Source organism: Armigeres subalbatus, chromosome 1 (assembly GCF_024139115.2).
Source record: "Armigeres subalbatus isolate Guangzhou_Male chromosome 1, GZ_Asu_2, whole genome shotgun sequence".
Lineage (NCBI taxonomy): Eukaryota > Metazoa > Arthropoda > Insecta > Diptera > Culicidae > Armigeres > Armigeres subalbatus.
In genome coordinates, this window is record NC_085139.1 from 146739120 (window position 1) to 146761864 (window position 22745).

General features: G+C 40.0%; 1 protein-coding gene across 3 annotated transcripts in view; it reads right to left on the minus strand.

Moving 5' to 3' along the window:
* The window catches only part of LOC134205216 (uncharacterized), a 117761-nt gene that overhangs the window by 15847 nt on the left and 79169 nt on the right, over positions 1-22745 (minus strand). For 2 of the 3 annotated variants that reach the window (XM_062680265.1, XM_062680264.1), the window contains 3 exons: positions 17233-17516; positions 9054-9343; positions 8705-8959 (listed from right to left, as the gene is read on the minus strand). In XM_062680265.1, the coding sequence (XP_062536249.1) occupies positions 8705-8959; positions 9054-9343; positions 17233-17516 (829 nt within the window). Of the gene's footprint in view, positions 1-8704; positions 8960-9053; positions 9344-17232; positions 17517-17599; positions 17847-22745 lie in introns of those variants that run through there. The other variant, XM_062680267.1, reaches the window with a different exon arrangement.

Consider the following 22745-nt stretch of genomic DNA (forward strand, 5'->3'; position numbering starts at 1 on the left):
ACATCGGTCAAGCAGTTTGACCAACATTCACTCCACCTCTTGTTTAGTCAGGCATCTACTATGTTCTACCAACTGCGGCACGAAGACTCATTTTTTTCGATCAACAATATTCTACGTGGATTTCCCTATTGGAACCGACCGTTCAAAATAGTCGCTCCTTGAACAGTCGTTGGAATCGCCGTTTTCACCTTCACACCGGTTTTAATAGTAAAATCTGCCAAAACTGACAAGTCTGCCACGTGCATTTTGCTGTTTCCTTCGGACTTCTCTTTCTTTTTCCAAAAAAACAAGGTAATCTTCCAAACATGTATGTATTGAGTTTGGAAAACCTTGCTGCAAAAGGGAACGTTTGAAATAGGCACGTGTACCGACCCTCGAATCCATTTTGGTCAAGTAAATCCACAATATCGCACACGAACGACCGACGTGCCAACTTAAACACCAACCACCAAAAAATATATGGGGGTTTGTGCGACTTTACTACAAACGCTCAAACATGTTCGGCGAACATTGACTCCGTCCCGGGCAGCTCAAACTAAAATCAAACCGCTTTGATTTTTTTTTTCCATCCGAGCCACCAACTGTCAAATAGTTGTTCAAACAACTTCACACACGATCAAACAAAGTAGCAACCAAAGCATTTTTTCGGGGGCGTAGTTAATGTTGGTCCAACGTGTTTGAGCGTGTATACGCTACTTAATGTGTTGATACAGTTGGTTTAAAATTTTAGTTTTGTTACCACGTGGCGCAGTTGGTAAGTATGAACAAAATAATACTGAAATCTGAAGCGAGATAATAAAATAAATTCCGGAATGATAGGTCACCATGGCGCGATTTTTTTTTAAATTTTATGCTGGAGCAACGGGTCTCAAAAGATAATGCCAGAGCGACAGGTCTTAAAAGCGATTTTTGATTAGTTCGAATTGAGCGATGGTGTTTTTTTTTTTGCTTTATGCCAGAGTGTCAGTTGTCCGAGGATGAATAGCATCTCGAAAGGTCTGCATCCCTACGATTTCTTGATACTTGAAATCAATAAAAAAAAATGAAAAAATGATTTTTTTCTTGTATGTTCATACATTGAGACGACAGATTTGTAGAGCTGTTCACGGAACGTCTGTTTGGGCTGTATTAGGGCTGCATTCTGCGCAAAAAGCCTTTGGAATATATTTGATCGCAAAATAATGATTTCTTAACTTTTTACTAACCTGTATCTTGGGTATGTATTGAGATTTGGATCAAATCTAGATTGGATTGAATTCAGATTCGGTTGTGGTATAATATGCTCAATCTAGTTGAAAACCGGAATCGGGGCTAGCAAAGTTGTATTTTTCTCACAATGCGTACGTTAAACCTAACTTCGGAAGTGGTGCGCTGTTTTCATATCGCAAAGCGCTATTCAATGCACCACTTCCGAAGTTAGGTTTAACGTACGGATTGTGGAAAATTCAACTTCGCTAGCCCCCAATTCCGGGTTTCAACTGGATTAAGTATATAAGACTTATATTGGTTGTGGATTAAAATGACATTGACAATGACAATGAGGGGCATTCTCGAGTCCCTTCGAAACCTGCAGAGGGTTACGGCAAGATGATGGTCTTTCGTGTCTGCTATTCAACATCGCTTTGGAAGGGGTAATACGAAGAGCAGGGATTAACACGAGTGGTACAATTTTCAATAAGTCCGTCCAGCTATTTGGCTTCGCCGACGACACAGATATTATGGCACGTAACTTTGAGAAGATGGAGGAAGCCTACATCTGAAGAGGGAAGCTAAGCGGATCGGACTAGTCATCAACACGTCGAAGACTAAGTACATGATAGGAAGAGGTTCAAGAGACGACAATGTGAGCCACCCACCGCGAGTTTGCATCGGTGGTGACGAAATCGAGGTGGTAGAAGAATTTGTGTACTTGGGCTCACTGGCGACTGCCGAAAATGACACCAGCAGAGAAATTCGGAGACGCATAGTGGCTGGAAATCGTACGTACTTTGGACTCCGCAAGACGCTCCGATCGAATAGAGTTCGCCGCCGTACCAAACTGACAATCTACAAAACGCTCATTATACCGGTAGTCCTCTACGGACACGAGACCTGGACGATGCTCGTGGAGGACCAACGCGCACTTGGAGTTTTCGAAAGGAAAGTGCTGCGTACTATCTATGGTGGGGTGCAGATGGCGGACGGTACGTGGAGGAGGCGAATGAGCCACGAGTTGCATCAGCTGTTGGGAGAATCATCCATCGTTCACACCGCGAAAATCGGACGACTGCGGTGGGCCGGGCACGTAGCCAGAATTTCGGACAGTAACCCGGTGAAAATGGTTCTCGACAGCGATCCGACGGGCACAAGAAGGCGAGGTGCGCAGCGGGCAAGGTGGATCGATCAGGTGGAAGATGACTTGCGGACCCTCCGTAGACTGCGTGGTTGGCGACGTGTAGCCGAATGGAGAAGACTCTTATATACCGCACAGGCCACTTCGGCCTTAGTCTGAATAAATAAATAAAGGATTAAAATGACATGAGCATTTGATTTAAGATTTGGGTCGGATTTTAAATGGTTTCGAATTTGATTTCGAACGAAATTGAGAATTAACAAGCGAGGAGTGAGAGGTGGGAAGTGGAAAGTGAGATGGGAAAAGTGAGAATCGAGAGATAAAAAAAGAAAATGGAAAAATGGAAATAAAGAGTTAGAAAAGAGAAGAGCATAGTGAAAAAAACGAGAATTAAAACTAAAAATCAGAAGTGATGAGTACGAAATGAGCAGGGAAAATGGGAAATGGAAAATTAGGAATAAGGAGTGAGATGTTGGTAGTCAGAAGTAAAGAGTCAGGAATGAGAAGTGTGAGAGAATTCATTTTCCCTTTTTTTCTCTCAATTTTTTTTTCTTCTTATTCCCTTTTATTTCCTCTTGCTTATTTTTTTCCTTTTCTTTTCTTATCTCATCCTTCCTTTATTCTTCTTTTGTTTTCGCTTCATGCTTCTACCTTCATTCTTCTTTCTTCCTTTTTCCTACTACGTTCTTCATTTGTTCTTATTCGATTTTCATTCGTTTTTCATTCTTTTTTTTCCTTTCTTCCTTCCTTCTACCTTATTACTTTTTCCCTCTGCCTTGTCTTTTTGCTTTTTGCCTTCTTGCTTTGTCCTTGGTTACTGCAACATACTTTCATCTTCCTTCTTCTCTATTCTTCTTCTTTTTTTATTCCTAATCCTTTCTTTTTCTTTCATCTTTCTTGCCTATTTTTTTCTCTCTTTTTCCTCTTTTTCGTCTTATCTTATTTCCCGAATTTGCTCCTCTTTTTTCTTCATCCTTCTTAGTTTTGCCTTTTTCGTATACTAAGCCAATATTTTGTAGAGACACTTTTTGGAACTTGGCATTGACTGAATTACTCGCAACAAGTTCCATTCGACGAGAGGAATCTTGCCCCATTATATGTTATCAAAAATTTGCCAGATTGGACTATGGGATCAGAAGTTATGACCAAAATACTTTTTTACGCAAAGTATGCTAAAAACACTCACTCATATTTGGTTTTGCACGAGAAACGCATCAACACCGCTAGGTGGATTAATCAGGATTTTTTTTTCCGTTTTGTTGGTTTTTCATTTTTTATAGTTCCTTGCTCTTTTTTCTACTTTCATTAGGGTGGCTCAAATTAGTATGGAAAAAACTTTGTTCAATTTTTTTGGTGGGCCTGAATGAGTATCATGGTTCTTGATCGTAAATTGTGCCGTCCAACTGCAAATCACTGTTTTTAGATGTTTCTGCATGCATTTTTCCATATAAACTTCCAACGAGTTGAGCACCGCCCAAACGTTGACCGATTTGGCTGAAATTTTGTCCAGAGCATCAGTGCATCAAATAGAACCGAATAAGAGGGCGGCCCATCAAAAAATGTGAAAAAGTGTTTTTTGAGCCACCCTAACTTTCATATTACTTGTGTGTGTATGTGTGCACGCAAAAAAATCTAGTTCACATTTTTGGTAATTATCCTCTACTGCTTTGCCAAAATACTATTTACACGCTTCAGGATTTTTCCTTTAAATTTCCTTCTTCTTTCTTTATTTCTTTCTACTCTCTTTTTGCTTTCTTCGTTTTCACATTTTCATTCTTGCTTCTTCCATCTCTATCTTGTTTCTGTTCAAGCCTTTCTCGTATACTAAGTATACGGGAAGGCTATAGGACCACTCCAAAACTGAACATTTGATTTATTTATTTATTCAAGTATTCACTTTCATCTGACCCATATCTTAATGAAGTAAAAACTGATAGAAGGCTCGGGGACCCATACTGTTATATACCAATCGACTCAGCTCGATGAATTGAGGTTATGTCTGTATCCCGAGCAAAGTTTGAAATCAAATTGAAATCAAAATTTGCTATCATGATGTCACATATTCAATTACTCCAGTTGATCTTGCTTTGTATGGATTAACTATTTGTTGCAGAAATGAGAGCATATTTTTACACTGTGAAATCACACTGAAAAAAAATTTTGCTTCAATGAAATCAACATGATTACTAAATTTAATATAATAAAATTCTTAATTTGATATCAAAATGAGTATTCAATTAGATTATTTTATGAGCATTCATAATAACAACAGCATATTTTGTTTGCAGATTGATTTTAATTTTTGTAAATAACACAGTTTGGATAATCGACAGCATAATTTAATGTAAAGCTGCTATCATTATGATAACTGAGTAATGCATATTGAAAACATGTTGCGATATCAATGTGTATTAATGATCAATTGACAACAATTTTTCTTCAATAAAATCTCAACAGTATTGCTTATTATCAATTTGCTCTCATTTTGTCAACCGACTTTGCTCGGGATGTGTGTATGTATGGGGATTAAACCCACAGAGCACACAAAAAGCTTCCGTTTAGAGGTTGTTGTGATGATTTTGGTGTTTGTAGAGATACTTAGATTTTCTCCAAAATTAAGAATAGCCCAAGAACAGTAAATCAACTTGAGCCACTTCGTAATTTTATCTGAATTAGCTGAAAATTTGACAGGAGGCTCATTTTAGCGTAAGAATTGTGATTCCGGTTTGACTGGTCGAATTTTAGATACTTTTTGAAAACGCCTATTCAGAATAGACATAGGGTAACCGTACCCTTAGTGGAGGTAGCACCAATAGTGGAGGTAGTGGGGTTTTAATGAGATTTATCATATTGATATACGTTACGATGGTTTCAGTTGATGTGTCGTGCTTTAAATATCCTGTTAAATGCAACTTATCTTAAGATTTCGCTTGAAAAACTATTGAAAACAATGATTTTCCTTAACAAAATTAACTCCCTTGCACCTATAGTGGTGCAACTGTACCAATAGTGGCGAGTCTCATAGGAAACCAATGGATAGCACCACTATGGGAACCAAAATTAATTTTTACCGCCACTAAAGGAACAGTGTACCCATAGTGGTGCAACCAATATTTGGTAATTGTTGATGTTAAATGACATCTATCTCATTTTTGTTAGCAAATTTATTAGTTTTTTCATTGAATAAGATATTAAAGCTTTAAATTTCCCATAATTATCAATTTTTAAAAAATATTTTCTTTTGTGGGTCTACTAATACCTCCACTATTGGTACCGTTACCCTATTCAGTCTAATGAGGATGTGTATGTGTACAAAAAATGTAAGGCAAACTTTTTTATTCTTAGCATTATCTGTTTTTCTCGCAACATGTTGCATTCGACGCAGATTGCGGCCTAGTTAGACCCTATTGAAAATTATTTTGATCGGCCATTGCATTCGAGAGTTATTGACAAAACATTGTTTTGCAATGCAATGCATTCAAATGTGTTTTTCTTTCTACATTTTATTATGCGCGAGAAAGGCATCACTATTGCTGGGTGATTTAATCTTGGTTTTTCTTCTTGTTCCTTCTTCCTTTTTCATTCTTCATTCTTTCTTCATTATGCCTCTGTCTGGCTTATCACCACTTACTCGCTTCTCGCTTCTTAATTATCATATCTCACTTCTCACCTTTGCTTCATATTTCTAACTACTCAGTTCTAATTCAATTCACATTTCACACACTTAAAAGGTGTACTGTTTCAAATCCGCACATACTCAAAATGCTCTTTCTTTTGATCCGTTGGGTAAAATTACTTGAAATTTTGCGTAGACATATTTCAATATGTTTTATTTACACTCTGAGAGTTGATGTCATCGGATGCGCCAAAGCTTTCAAAATGGCGACAAAAGAAAAGTGCACTGGATGATCTCGACTGTTTGGATTTAGCACTGGGAATTTTCTGGCTTTGCAGAGCTACATTGACTGCAAAGTCGAAACATCGCCGGCGAAAAAACAATGCAAGCGCGAAAAAGCTTTGCACGAATACTTCGAGAATAAGGATCTGTCGCAATCGGAAAAAAAAAAGTTAGAAATCGCGAATTCCACGGTATCTGGTATCATAAAACGGTTCGAAGAACGTCTGACTGTTGATCGGAAGCAAAGATCCGAAAAAAACCGTCAGGTCAACGAAAATGATTACAATCGCTTGGTTGAGGCCTTCATACGGAACCCGAATGCCTCATTTCGAGATGTGGCTAAAAAGTTGCATGTGAGCAATACTTTCGTGCGGAATACCAAAACTCGAGCTGTACTACGTACGTTTAAGGTTCAGAAGTCACCAAACCGTAATGAGAAATAGTATGCGGTCGGAAAAAGCTGTGCCCGGAAGTTGTGGGACCAGAAGTTACCGAAACCACACTGGCACCGCTGCGTAATGGATGACGAGACATATGTGAAGGCGGACCTCAACCAGATTCCAGGAAACCTGTATGTGCCTGGCAATGATAAGTTTGATGTTCCTGAAAACCTCCGGACACAGATAATGTCGAAGTTCGCCAAGAAGTTCATGATTTGGCAAACGAATTGTACTTGCCGAAAAGGACCTTTCGTTACCGCATTATTTGCATCATTCCACTACATGAAGGACGTGCTAGAGTGATAAAACGAATGTTGTCGATTTCGTGCCGAATGATACGAACCCCTCAAACATTCCGGAACTGTGGAACAAAAATACTAGACTATTATGAAAGAGAAGGAGCACGTCCTAAAACGATTTAATGTGGTGTAGAATGTAGAGGAAATGAAGAAAGAATTGATTAATATGCCATGACGATTCTGAGGTCGTGTAAAACTTCATGGCTGAGGTTAAAGCTAAAGTTCACGCATTTGGATATAAAGGTGAAATAAATTAAATGAGTGATGTCAAAACAAACTTTAATTGTTTCTGTTTACTCCCTGAAAATTTGGTGATGATCGGAATAAAATTACACCCTTTAATAAAGAAACAAACTATTCGGCCAAATGGCGTTCGATCAAACGGACCTTTTGGTCAAATGACTCTAAACCGTGAATATCGAAGAGTACGTTTCGTGGGTTTCTTTGAGTTATTATTGAATCCCCATTGAATGGATTCGTCGAAACACCCATACACAAATTATAACAAGGGGTTTCCTAGTCTAGCAATAAGATGTGCGACTACAACGTAGGACCGTGTTGAAAATGACTGGGTTCGATATCCGTTCCGGTTTAGGAAATGTTCGGGTTGGAAATTTTCTCTCCTTTGGAGCATGAAGTATCGTGTTAGCCTCATGATATACGAATGCAAATAATGTTAACTTGACTTAGAAACTTTGCATTTTATGACTGTAAGGTACTGTAAGGTACAAACAAAGAAGATGATCCTGTACTATATAGAATATTTTTACATATTTGTATGTTTATTATATATGTAGGAACAATTTTTATTTGTTTTACAGTGTTCCATCAATAGACCCAAGAAGAATAACAAAAATGAGAACGAACATTTTCCCACTGTTTTCCATACAACAATCCAGTTAAGAAATGACTACCATAATTCAATCTCACTGTAATGCAAAACACAATCAAACTTACACAACTGAACACTGGAAGTGAAAATACAAATCATTCGAAATACTGGAGTTTTAAAGGCTAACTTATTAAATAGAACGATGCGAACAACATAACGACAAATGCTTATTCATGGCCAATAAACATCGAATATTTATAACATGTCACATGCAATATGAATGAAGTTAAACATACAGGTATATGATTAAGCTCGAACCATGGGAATAAACACAAACGAATGTAGCATATTAAACACGCGCAAACTGCAATGGGTAGTGGTCATGCATTCTTATGGTTTTGGAGACAACACCAAATAACTATAAAGTACGATCTGAACCATCCTGGCATAAATGTTAAAAATGGTTGCCTATCATATAATTTCTCTAAAAAATGGGACTTGAAACTGTGTGAATTTTTCCTTAAATTGATTGCACGTCTTCCTTTAATGAAAAATATCTGACTATAATAGTCAAAATGATAAGTTGAAACCTACACAAGATTTATTCATAGCAATGTTTCATTAGGGATTGATCAATGTTTGATCGAATTGGTCAATTTGATACAGAAACAGAAGCGTGAATCGTCTTAATCGAAATCATGGGAAAGAAAAGGCGATGCGCTGATTTTGATCAAATTATAATCAAATTAAATTTGATCTGCAACGAGCATCGTTCTTCGCTTCAGGCAATGGATAACGTTCAATCATTGCCAAATAGAAAACGAAAGGAGAAAAAACGGGCAACCTAAAGCCATGATTAGACGATTCAAGTGAACCAGGCATTAACGAATGCTTTCGACTTACCCATTGTTAACCACTTCCGCAATTTCCTTCTGGTCCGTTCCAGCGATCGTATTTCTTCGCTTTCCTCGCGATCGTCGTGGTCGAGATCGCCGCCGTATCGTGTCACCATCACTTCCATCTGCCGGCTGACCGCCAGCGGCATTGGCGTCTGCCTGCTCCGACGTTGACACGAAATGGAGTAACGATTTCCTCGTGGCAGACATCCGGTCGAACCTTCTGCCGGAGGTATCCACTTTGACGGTTTCGGCAGGAAATCTGCATTGATTAAAGAAACATAGTTAAGTGATAATAAATACAATTTCGACGTGTGCTGGACATATTGAACGTTATTTAAATCAAAAGATCTTACTTGAGTGCAATCATCTGACACTGCTCCTCCGGTGAAGGTAATCTGTGGTCCAGTGGAGTGTCCTGTTCCCGTACCACGCCTCTCGAGCTGCTGTCCACCATAATGATGTCGTCGGTATCGTCGAACGAAGCACTTGTGCCGGCTTGGTAGGACGGGCTTGCATTTTGGGAAGTATTGCCAAAACTCACAGAACTGTTGCTAGTCAACCGTACCGTGCAGTCGGGAGGAACTGTTGTATCGCCGATGGCTTCAATCGAGGTCCATTTTCTCAAATCCTCAACCGCGGAAGGCTGTAATGAAAGGGAGAAGGGAGCGGTTGTGGTTAATTATAATTCGATCGCAACTCTTTCAATACACTCTGGATAAATATGGCATCCAGTTTAATCTTCATATGTAGACATTTAATTCGCGACTAATCTATAACGTGCGATAATTACTATGAGAGCATGGAATTAAAAACCGAGCACGTCGCCGGTGCTTCAATAATTATCGCACCTTTTTATATGCTGCGTAATAACCGGTTGGTTTTAGCAACACACGTACCAGCCATAAATCGTAACCTATAATGAAATGATTTCCTATTGAGATATTATGTGCAAAACTTTCAGCAGTATGTTTTTAGCTTGCATGTTAAAGCGAAAATTAGATCGAAAGAGAACCGAACATTTTTTTCCTTTTTCGATCTTGGAATAAGACGAGTTAGTACTATTACATTGCATTGCAGCATCTTACTTCTTTTTGTGGATCTAATGTGGATCTAATGTGCTAATAGTAGCTAAAAGTTGAAAAGCAGGCCAAATTCCAGTTGGAATGTAGATCCATTGAAGAAGAAGAATAAGGAGAAGAAGAAGAAGAAGAAGAAGAAGAAGAAGAACGCCATATTCGATTAAGTTTCAGCTAGGAAATACGCCGCACAAGAAAAAGATCCTTTACTGGCGTCGACGATTGTGGTTGGCGACGTGCTGCCATGGACCGAGCTAAATGGAAGAGACTTTCATGTACTACGCCACTCCGAACTTAGTCTGAGTAAACAAATCATAATGAATAGCGTCGACGAAAACGTGCGTATGGCGTGGAAAATAACAACGGGATACGCGAACACGAATCAATCAAATGGGTCGGTATCGGTATCTTCTGATATCATTCGGATTTAGACTTCAACTCCTGTATTAGGATCTTCCTGTGCACCAGGAAAAACTCAGCATTCCAATCGTATCCAACAGTTGCTTCCGACTCGAAGTTGCTTCCAGCAGATACAGCTTTGGCTCTCACGACAGGTCTTCTCTCCTCAGCAGTCGATTGAGTATGTCGATCCTCTGAACGAACCTGAATTTGATGAGACATCTCATCCAAACCGGCGCATGAATCGTAGTGTGCTGCGATTGAGGCCACATGTCAATTATTTTCGCTGCGCGTTTTATTCCTGAATATTTCAATTTTTACGAAATTCGGCTTGATAGTGTGTAATGAATTGTTGTTTGTATTCAGTGACGGGTCATAGATTTTACGAATTTGATGCCGCTCTGGATGGAAGGATTCCGTTTGAAGCAGTGTCAAAATGTGCAAAAACGCGTCGCCGTCTGTTTGGAACTATAATTGGTAACAGAGTTATGCAGAATATGCAGTCATTTGTTGAAATTGTTTCGATTTATTTGTACTCTGATTTCATTTCTAAAACTAAATACGTTTGTTCATGGGTCCATTATTCTATTGATAATGATAGCATGAAGAGGCGAGGCTTATTGTAAGCAAAAATGACCACGGACTGGTCATGGAATACCAGGCAGTTTGAAATGAGTTACTTGAGCTGCAGTAGAGCTAGCACCTTCTATCTCCCGGACTAAATCTGACAGAAAAACAGTCAGCTTTTTTCCATAACATCACTGCCAGCCAGTGTGGGTTAGAATGGACACACACACATCTCCTCCAAACCGGCGTGCAATTCACTTCTCCTATACTCTGAAAACGACCTTAAATGAGATTCTTAGGAGATCCGGTCCTCTGAGGAACATATACGAACTGTTCACGTTTGATTCACCCGGTGTACATCATCTGACTCCAGTAATTGTAAGACGTTGATCTCTGTAAATAACTGTTTCACCGAGTCCTGCAGTGACCGATCAGTTCACACACATGGAAACTGAGGACATGATCGCCATTTTCAGTATATGATCCGTACACCGTCCAACCAAGCCGGGACTTCCCTAGCAGCACCATGTTCCTCATTGGTTTTTGCAACTGATATGTGACCAGATTCAGTCACATTCAAGTTGCTGTAACTATTTTTGTCTGACTTGTGCTGCTCGGGTTCGGTACTCCCCAGACTCCCCAGGTTGTCCTTCAAAGACTTTTAGCATTGTAACATTGTAGTTAAACAGGTACATTGATGTTGCCAATAAGAAACCGGGAAAGAGCGATTTTAAATTCTCTTATCGGCTATCCCTGCAAATACGGGGCTTGTCTGAGATGTGTTTGACAGTGGGCTCTGTTGAACTTCTATGAAATGCTGCAAGTATCCGCAAGCAGGCCCTATCAAAGCGACAGTGTGCCGCTCATAGTGCACTGCTCTAGTCCTGGTGTCGGGTGGGACATTAAACAAGATTGAACCGACTGACCGAGCGTCTGTTTACCAAGCAGGTGCGACTCCAACAGCGTCTATTCTGGAATCCTGCGGCTGTACGAGAAATGCAATTCTCCGGAAGCTTTATCTAATACGGCAGCCTGATCCCGGTGGATAGGGACCTTGGGCCAACAACCTACTGTTCCCGAAACATTAATTTGCTCCAGAATCCGCCAATGAAATAAACAAGGGACACAAATAGGAACATGGTACGTTTTAACCCTAGCCCAGCAGGGTAAATTGGCACAACTTGCCAATGAGGCACGCCATAAAGCTTGAGATCCTTGGACTGAATGAGGTCCGGTGGCCAAATTTCGGAGAACACAGAATGCCATCGAGACAATTTCTGTTATATTCTGGCTCCTCGGCATCGCGGAGTTAACTTCCTACTAAGCACCCAGGCATACTCTGTGCTTATGGTTGTGGTTGGGCTCTTTTTAACCCACCAGCGACGTGAGAAGCTCTTGTTTACCAAAGCAGTTTCGCCCTTTTGAAATGTCGGTGCCGAAATGAGAAGTGAGGAATGGTGAATAAGAAGCACTTATTATTTCTGACCTTTTGCAATCTAGAATAGACTGTTCAACGTTGCTATTAAATTTAAACATTCATATTCCTACTCGAGATCTTCGTTCAAGGTCCTTTATTTTTATCAGGGGAGCCCCAACAAATTACGCCCATAATGAACCCTTCGTAAGCATGTGTCGTATCTTTAATCGATGTTCTACTGCCTTTCCATTTTTTTTTCGTTCTCCACTTCGATAAAAATTGTTTCCTTATATTATCCCCTCCTCGACACACGACACATTGAAAGATAGTGGTTGTATATGATTGTAGTTTGTAAATAGAAGTAGTAATACTAGTTAAGAATAGTAGTACAGTGAACTCTCCCTTACTCGGTATTGAAGGGACCATCGAGTTAGGGAGATATCGAGATAGAGAACACATTTATATTTTTCTTCCAAAATATCAAACACTTTGCATAACATGTAGAAATATGGTTTAAGGTCATTTGACAGAATACCATTTGCCCGAATGCCGTTTGGCCGAATAGTTAAAATTGATTTCCTTATTAAATTAAGTGAGGAGTGAGATGTTCGAAATGAATAGTGAAAAGTGAGAATTGAGAAGTGATAAATGAAATGTTTGAAATCAGCACTTCTCTCTTCTATTTTTTTCCTTTCACTTTTAACCTTTCACTTCTCACTTCGCAGTTCTTACTTCACAAATTTTTCACTTCTCACTTCCCAAGGAAAGCAGGAAGGAAGGAGAAGAATGTAGATTAAGTTAAAAAATGCCAATTTTCACCTCACTTTTCACTTCTCACTACTTGGCCCTCTTACTTCTCAGTTCTCACTTCATTCTTCTCACTTTTCATTTTTCACTTTTCACTACTCACTTTGCACTTCTCTCTTCTCACCGTTAACTTCGCACTTCTCGCTCACTACTTCTCCCTTCTCACTTATCACTTACTTCTTTTTTTAGCTTTCACTTCTCAAACTTTGTACTTCTAACTTCTGACCTCTCACTTTTCATTTTTCACTACTGAATTCTTACTTCTCACTTCACACTTCTTTTTTCTCACTCCTCACTTGAAACGATTTACTTTTCCTTTTTTGTTTTTCTTCCCTCACTTCCCATTTATCAAATCTCAAATCACAATTCTCACTTCTGACTTCTTACTTTTCACTTCTTATTTTTCGCTTTCACTTCCCATTTTTCACTTCTCACTTCTTACATCGCAGTTCTCACTTCTCAAATTTATTAACTTATAACTTCTCACTTTTCAATTCTTGCTTCTCACTACTCTCTTCTCAATTTTTACTTCTAATTTCTCACTTTTTACAATTTACTTTTCACTTTTAACTTTTCTTTTCTCACTTTTCAATTCTCACTTCTCACTTCGAATTTGTCACTTCTTATTTTTCGCTTTTCACTTCTCACTACTCACTTCTCACTTCTTTTCTTTTCACTTCTCATTTTTCAATTTTCACTTCTCACTTCTCAAATTTCTTCCTTCTTACTTCTCACTTTTCACTTCTCACTTGTCTTCTTCTTCTTCTTCTTATTGGCATTACATCCCCACACTGGGACAGAGCCGCCTCGCAGCTTAGTGTTCATTAAGCACTTCCACAGTTATTAACTGCGAGGTTTCTAAGCCATGTTACCATTTTTGCATTTGTATATCATGAGGCTAACACGATGATACTTTTATGCCCAGGAAAGTCGAGACAATTTCCAATCCGAAAATTGTCTAGACCGGCACCGGGAATCGAACCCAGCCACCCTCAGCATGGTCTTGCTTTGTAGCCGCGCGTCTTACCGCATGGCTAAGGAGGGCCCTTCTCACTTTTCACACTTTACTAATTCTGACAACATCGAGTTAACGAAGTGAAAATGCTTTGTGATATTACTTCGAATTAGAGAGTATCGAGTAAGGGAGATATCGACTTACGGAGGTAAAGCATTATGCAAATTCAAGGGACTTTGAATTTCATCGAGTAAGAGAAAATATCGAGTTAGAGAACATCGCGTTAGAGAGAGTTCACTGTATTAAGCTGAATTTGTAAATTATTTTGAAGCATTATTGTATTCTCTGTTGATATGAAAAGAAGAGGAGGTTTTGTGCACATTTGAGAAAGAGCGTAAGGGCTTTACTCAAACGGGCTTTTCCCTGCTCCATACAAATAAACAAATAAACAAATAAACAAAGAAAAGTGCTTGTCATAAGACAAGTTTGTACAATTCTATTTAATTCCACTACTTTATTGTACCTTTGACAGATACGTATTTCAACCTCAACAGTAAGGCCGTCTTCAGTGTCTCGTACTTGACTCGACTGACGACTGACTAAAAGCTTGAAATAATTTTCGTATCAAAGAAAAGTGACTTGCCCTTCTCATTTTTCAATGTGTAACCACACTCATTATTTATATCTTCACACCGCCAAAAGCGAGAAATCAGAAGTAAGAAATGATGAGTGAGAAAGGAGGCGTGAGAAATAAAGAGTGAGAAGTGATAATACGAAGTGAGACGTTTCAGTTCTCACTTCACATTACTTACTTTTCATGAAAAGTGAGAAATGAAGAGTGAGCAGTCCGACGTCTCACTTCTCTCTCCTCACTTATCATTTCTATCTTCTAATTTCTCACTTTGCGTAGTGAATTGAGGCGGCTCGCACTTCTCACTATTCACAGTGAAAAGTGAGGATTGATTCGACTCACTCCTCATTTCTCATTTCGCACTACTCACTTTTCACAGTAAAAAGAGAGATATGAAGTGAGTGAGAAGTGGGGAGTGGGATGTTTCACTTCCTTCTAACTTCCCACTCATCATTTCTAACCTATTGTTTCACACTTCCAATTACTTCTCACTCATTATTTCTTTCTCACACCTCCCCCTCTGGAAAGGCCTCACTCTCGCTCCTTATTCCACACTTTTCACAGTGGTTCTTTTTGCCAAATGGCCATTAAGGCCAAACGGCGTATTCGGTCAAATGACCCATTCAGCCAAACCTATTCGGCTAAATGTCATATAACCAGCCATATGACTTTCGGCCTAATGATCTGTTCGCCTAAACAACATTCAGTTTAGTGTCCTTCGGCTAAACCACCATTTCTCCTCTGGTTTAGGTATTATCAACATCCTGAGAATAAAGCGTTCAAATCTTCAGATGCAAGAACCTCAAAACTGGAAGAAGGTAGAAATGCTGACGGTGATCAAACGCAATAGAAAACTGGATGTACGAGGTCAGATTGCAGCTGGCCCATCATTAAACTAAGTAAGTAATACTAGTTCCAGTTAGCAATTGCAAAGCAGATCAACAGATGAAGACTCCCGTTGGAGGGTACGCAATCAGATCTAAGCGTACATCGAATCCCCGGGGTTGGTGGTTGATGATCGACGATCAGCTGAATTTCAATAGTCACGTGGACTACGCTTGTTAGAAAGCGACAAAGATAATCAGCAAGACATTGAATGTTACCAACGAAGGATCGTAGCGTAGGTAAGTCTTACACTTTTTGCAAAATAAATCTATGTTTTGATTTTTTACCATAATCTCCATTAAGTATGTATGTAAACTGAACTTCTAATAAAATGATTTTTGAATTTTCAAAATTTCATTTTATTCTGCTAAAATATACGCACACCGCACCGGAGCCACGCGGATTCGCGCACATAAAAAACACTGGCGTGACTACACACCCGTGCCATTACTTTCGCATGGATGCATTCCCAAATTGACCAACTCCGTATCATAAAACACCAACTTATATAGCAGTGGATAGACAATTACAAAGCTTGAATTGTCACGCGGTCAGAAGACAATAATTCCTGTACGCCTGGAATGCCGAGTTTCGGCACATGGGTGTGTTCTCTGTGGGTAGTATGAAGGGATGCTGCATTAACAAAAGTAACACCACGCGCCTCTACGGCATTGCTGTTATTCTTGTTGTTAACGATGTTCATTCAGGTTTTGTTTGGGCAAGCTACATGTTCGCTATGGCAAATAAACTCCCCTTTATTGTTGGAAGCAAATTAGTGTTGTTCGTGTTATTGCGTGAACGTGTATACCCAAGTTTACGCATATGAGGCGTTTTGTATTCTTCCGACCGATGTGGTTTTTTCTCCTTGCGTAACAAGTTTCGTGCCAGTGTTCATGGTCTGACATTTTTCATTAATCTCGTTGGCTAGCCGAGCAGTAGGTATCCGTTCTTTTATCAAGGAAACAGTGCGCTTGCCAATTGCTGGCTAAACCAATCTTGTTGGTTACGAGATGAAAAAAAAAGTGACCAGCAAAGTTTTTGGATAATGACAGTGGGAAAATGGCAAGCCCTTCGAGAGTCAGTGATAATTACAATAAGTGGTTTGCTCCTTTCATACACAATTTAATTGCTGGGGAAAAGTAAGATCAGAGAGTTTTTAGTGGACTGCTTTTCTGGGTTCATAACCCGTGTTCATGAGATATGAACTAGTTTCATTTAAAACTATGACATAGGCTAGACGATATCATTTTTTGCGCTGACTCGACGTAAAAATATGAGGTTTCTTATTGATGAGGATTTATTAATGAATAAATTTGAGTTGTAATTATTTCAAAGCTGAGATAAATGATGATCACCTAATTTAATTTTTTTTTGAACAGATTAAGAATCCATTCAAATATCTGCTACGACGATCTAAAATATCCCGTGAATAATTCGTAACGCACAATTGGGGAACAGTCGGTGTGAGTTGTATCCCGTTCACTAAGTGCCATCTATTACCAATGGAAAATTAAACAGATTTTGATATATTAATAAAGTACCCAAATATAATTTAATTTTACTCTCGATTTTTTCAAGGACTTTACATGTGAATATGATCTATTATTTACAAATTAACACCATCAAAATTTTGATGCTGAATGGATGTTGGTACTACCTACGCGTTGTCTTTGCGATGAGAATAAAAATAGGAACGATAGATACTTCAGACGATTTGAAATATTGCATGAAATAATATGCATCTGTTATATGACGCAACGTAACATACACAACACGTGTTTATAACACCACTTACCAGTCTCGTTTCGATGTCCATGTCGACCTTGGCTCGGAGTTTCCGTCGCGTTTGACCCAGAACCGGCGTGCAGAGGAAAGCGTCTGAGCCCCGTCGCTCGTACTCGCTGTAACCGGCGATACGGTCCATTTCGGCGATGGCCGACACCGGCGTCTTGGCCGCTGCATCGTACAGCTCCTGTAGCGTGTCCGAGCGCGTTTCGGCAGTGAACAGGCAGGTATCGATGTGGTACTTTGTACTGTGGTGGTTTTTAATCTGAGCGAAGGCCACCAGATCGCTTTCGGCTGCAAAAGAAAGAAAATAGAGGAGGAAATAGATATTAGCCGTTGTGGAACTAAACTTTTCTATAAACACATTAGTTTCATACGGTCGACATCGTTAATTTTCCTGTTCAACGTCAAGAAAAACCAGCTAAGCATCGGTAGACCAATTTGTATTAGCAGCGTTTACACTCTGCATCTATGGATGCTGACTGAATGTTGGAACGTGGTCTCCAGTCTTTTTAGATTAATTTCACGATGCAGGTTGGCTGACGTGCGAGTTTGCGCTTTCTAGATAGAATAGTTTGGGTTTGACTATTAAAGAAATGGGGAAAATGCGCTAGTAAAAATGTGCAACGATCTTTCCAACTTGAGCCTATGTAGACGAATATACGAATAACAGTTTTGCCATTCTTGCCGTAAAAGTGAACAGTGAATGTAATTGTGAAAAATATTCAATGAGTTATATTTTAAGTAGTTTTAAGTGATATACAAATATTTTGTTCACACGTGCAATCGTTGTTAGTACAGTGTGATCACATTGCGACTTAAAGTTGATTGCAATCATATTGATAAGTTCACTATCAGCGTTTCTGAAGCATATCGTTCAGCGCTGGATTTCGTGGCTATCACTTGAAATTTGTTCCGGTGCAAGTGCAACTGATAGTGAGTGAGCACTATTTAATATATCAGTGGCTCACAACGATGACAATTTATGGGTAAGAGTGATCTCATGATAGACTTATAATTCTTTTGCAAGCATCATGACAGTCTGATCCAAATCATTTTCAAGTTCGATCTAAATCATTTTTTTACTCCACCCATAGTAAGAATTGTTTTCCAACAATTTTATTCTGAGTGATGCTTCAGAAAATACAATGACAAAAAAATGATACAAAGCACGTTGGAAATTGTAAATTGAGAATCTCTGTTTGCTTGTACACGATCGATGGGGGAGAATGGAAAACCGAAAACAACGTGCACTGTTTGTTGTTTTGTCTATTTTGCCGTTGCGCACATTATATGGTGTAACGTGACACCTATCTATCAATATGTAGGACCATTTTTTCTCGGGGAGTTTCTTCGTATTCGGCTGGTTTTCCAAAGAAATGGTCGATGTTATCGCACCGAAGGAGGTGTCTAGAGTGTAAACAAATTATTTTTCTAGATTATGGTGGATTTTGAGTGGTAACAGATTAGAAGACAGCTTTGACGTATGACATGTGATTAATATGCGTAGCATGAATTCAATTCCTACGTACATGAACCCTTTCTTAAAAATGTATGATTAGGACGAAGTTTCTTGCGCTGTAATTCACGCTATTTTTGGATACGTAATGGCACTAATTGAGGGCTCATTAAGGCAGACTAGCGTTGCACTATATGAGCGTTGACGCATCACGAATAGAAGATGTCGTTGGCCTATTTACGGACTTGAATCGCGATAGTTCCTCACTCGATTCCATGATATGATCGCGAGAATGACGTTTTCGATAGCAAAGACGTATGCAGTTTTTTACAGCGACTAGGGTCACATGTTCATCCCAGACTTGACTTTTTATGCTTACTTGTGAAATAAAGGTAAGCACAAATAATAACAATAAATTAATCATGCTTTGGAATGCCTTCTATTTTCGAATGGAAGAAAATTCTGATGAGATCTGATCGGCTGGAAACAACATGCAATCGATTAATCGTCTAGAAAAACCACATAATAGTGGTATTGCTTTTCTCGCATTTAGCCAAGACAGCAATCTTTTTGGTATTGTTCACTACTTTCTTTTGAACGCAATGACCGATTGTTATCAAATTCAATAGCGATCACATTTCAAGAAAATTGGTTAAGTTGGTAAACAAGAGCTTTTCACGTCGCTGTTGGGCTAATTTGAGCCCACCTACGCAATCCTACACCACTGATGGAAGCAGTTATCGTTAAATAGCGCTGGATTGCGTCGGTGGTACTTCCTTCTAGGATTTTTTTTTCATATTACTATTGCGAATTTTTATGCAATAATGAAGTAGAAAACATGCTAGAAAAATCAATAAACAACTTTTCATAAGAGTCCTCAAAATCCTAAGAAAATCCGAGTGGCATTCGGCAGAAGTCAAAGACTAGTTGATCACTATTGGATTTAAAACGGCCGTCCATTGCATTCAACAATAATAAAGAAAATGTTGATTCGAACCGAAAAAGTTCGTGCCTTGGTTATGTGCGAGAAATACACTACCACTTCATTAATTTAGATTTTCATCTCCACAATGGCATAAAAACTCGCAATAGTTATCAGAAAAAATCTGAAAAGTTGTGTACAAGTCACGACCGCTCAACTTAAACTAAGAAAAAGCTTTTGTTGCAATGATAATTGTAGCGTCATGTAAGTATCAGTTTTTTAACGCTTCAGACACCATTCATACGAATACATTTGTTGCAGCGTCCAACGCACGCTTGTTTGTACTATAGCCAAGCAATTATGTTTTTTTACTTTGATCCAACCCTCTTCTGTATAAAATCCTGTTGTCAACCATTTTTTTTTTTTCAATAGTCCAATTTAATTTCAATAAAACGCATTTCCAATCACTAACTTACCAACAAAACAAAAGTCAGAACCTTGCGAGTAAATTTCGCCGCCACTCTTGCGAGAAAATTTCAGTTGATGCCAATAATGTTATACATCCTTTACCATTCTTTCGAATATAATAGTGGTCCTGACAAGCGACGATTTATTTTCAATAATGTGCTTTATCAATCATTATCAGCAACCACTCAATAGTTTGAATCTAGCGATTAAATCTGACTTGAGAGCTGCTTCCTCTTGCAGATGGTACTGCATGGAACCGAACTCCTTGAAATCTCGAACGAAAATGACGTACTTGCGCGAAACACGGCTCTTTTTATGCACACATGAAATTAAGCGGTGGGTCATTATAGCCCCGCCCCAACAGTGAATGTGGAAACGCATAGTCAAAGTGTGCACCAATATCGTTTACCAAAGGGGCGGGGCTTATTATACTTCATTAGATACACTCGCACGTTATTTTGTACGAGTTTTCGTGGCGAGCAGTTTTATCGGTGTGGCGATGTTATGGTGGCGCTCCGGTAGTCTTGCCGTTTAGCGGTAAATCATCGAGAGGTCGGCCAGCAGCATCAATCGAGACGGACGCAATTCTATTGATACGGTAAAATCGAACGCGAACGAAAGTAGTGGCAAAAGAAACAGTCGGTCGTAAAATGTCACAACGGCGAAAAAAGACGGCATCTGCCGATCAATCTGCCAACACCACGGCCAGCACGCCAGACCTCAAATTGCGAAGATCTTTTCGTCCTCGACTCAATCCTGTCTAAAAACCGGTACTCTACCGGGGGCGCAGCAATTAACGACTGCGATCTGGGTGATTTTGATGATGTGCCGGAAAACGAAGAAGAAGGGCAACAGCAGCAGCAACGCTTGACTCTAGAAAAATCCCCCTGCTGATGGTGAAATCTGTCCGCCTGGACAAATTCCAAGCAACAATGAAAGCAATCAGTGTGAGTGCGGTTTACACACTCTGCAGAGACGGCATCAAGGTGGTCCTTGCCTCCAAAAAGGACTATCAGAAAGCCAAAAGTTACCTGAAAAAATGCAAAGCGGAATTTTACATCTTTGACATCCGATCAGAGAAGCCCTTCAAGGCAGTGGTTCGCGGCTGCCCATAATTGACAAGGAAAGCATCAAGGCGGACTTGGAATACCGCTACAAGCTACGGCCGCTGGCAATATTTCCTATGGCTTGACACAATCAGGATGCAGAATACCGCGACTGCCTTTATCTCGTTCACTTTCCCAAAGGCTCAGTGACACTAGGTGCACTCAAGGCTGCTCGTGTGATTCTAGACGTTATCGTCTCATGGGACGCATATCGTGGGGCGAATAAGGATGTCACGAAATGCATACGGGGCCTGAACTACAGACACGGCACACGCAACTGTCGCCTCAGAGCTAGGTGCAACCTATGTTCGCTAGACCACCAGACGGGCTCCTGTCCCTTCAAGGACACTGTGGACTTTGAAGCCAAATGCATCAACTGCGGTGGCAAACATCAGATTGCACTTGCCTGAAGTGTGTAGAGTACAAAACAAATCAGACAACACGCCTCCTCCTCCAACCAACCCGGCAGAAGAAGAGAAAGGACTGCACTCCCCATCTGGAAGACTTCCCTGCTCTACTTCGAAACAGTAGACAGCCGACCCCACCGGCTGTTTGGCAAACGCTTTCATCCAGACACTACACGGCTGCTGATCTGCAGCATATACTGAATGAGATGTGCGACAAGTTTCAGCAATATTCCACCCGATTGGAACAAGTTCGCTTGATTGGTAATCTTGTCCTGACCTATGACTACTAATTATTTGAAGACACTCCTTTGGAACGCCCGTGCTATTGCGCGGAAAAACACCGAGGTGCTAAACTTGATGACAGGTCACAACATTAACATCTTAGTAGCTACTGAAACCCACCTCAAACCGGGCAAAACATTTTACCTACCCGGGTACATCACCATCCGGTTGGACCGCACTCATTCAAACAGGGGGTGGAGTGCTGATCTCTGTTAAACACAACATCAAGTTTACCATCGGGGCGCATTTCAGGACCACCATCATCGAGGCGCTGGGAGTTGAAATCACAACGGACAACGGAGAACTACTCATCGTTGCAGTCTATTGTCCAAAACAGTGTTTATAACTCCAACGGGACTAGCAAACAATTCAAAGAAGAGCTAGTTAAACTAACAAGGATAAGGAAGAAGTTCATCATCGGTTGTGATTTGAATGCCCGCCATGAGGCTTGGTGGAACCACAGGCGTAACAAAAACGGGGAACTACTCTTCAATGATTCACAACTGGGACTCTACATTGTCAATGCACCCCAAAACCCAACATTCTTCTCGCCAGCCGGCGTGCCATCTACATTTGATATTTTCCTGACGAATGATTCCCGCATCGGTGACCCAGTTACCATCCACGAATTGAATTCGGACCACTACCCGGTTGAACTCCAAATCGGTTCTTCATCGACACTCCGGTCAAGCGCAAGCAGAAAAGATTATCACAACGTAAACTGGATCGAGTTTCAACGCAGTGTCGACCATTGCATCGATGCGCAGCCCCGTCTAGAAAGCATCGAAGACGTCGATCGAGTACTAGCGAATCTAAAAGCAGCCATCTCATCTGCCGAAGAAAGATGCATCCGCCAAGTTTCAGCGCATGTAAGTAACT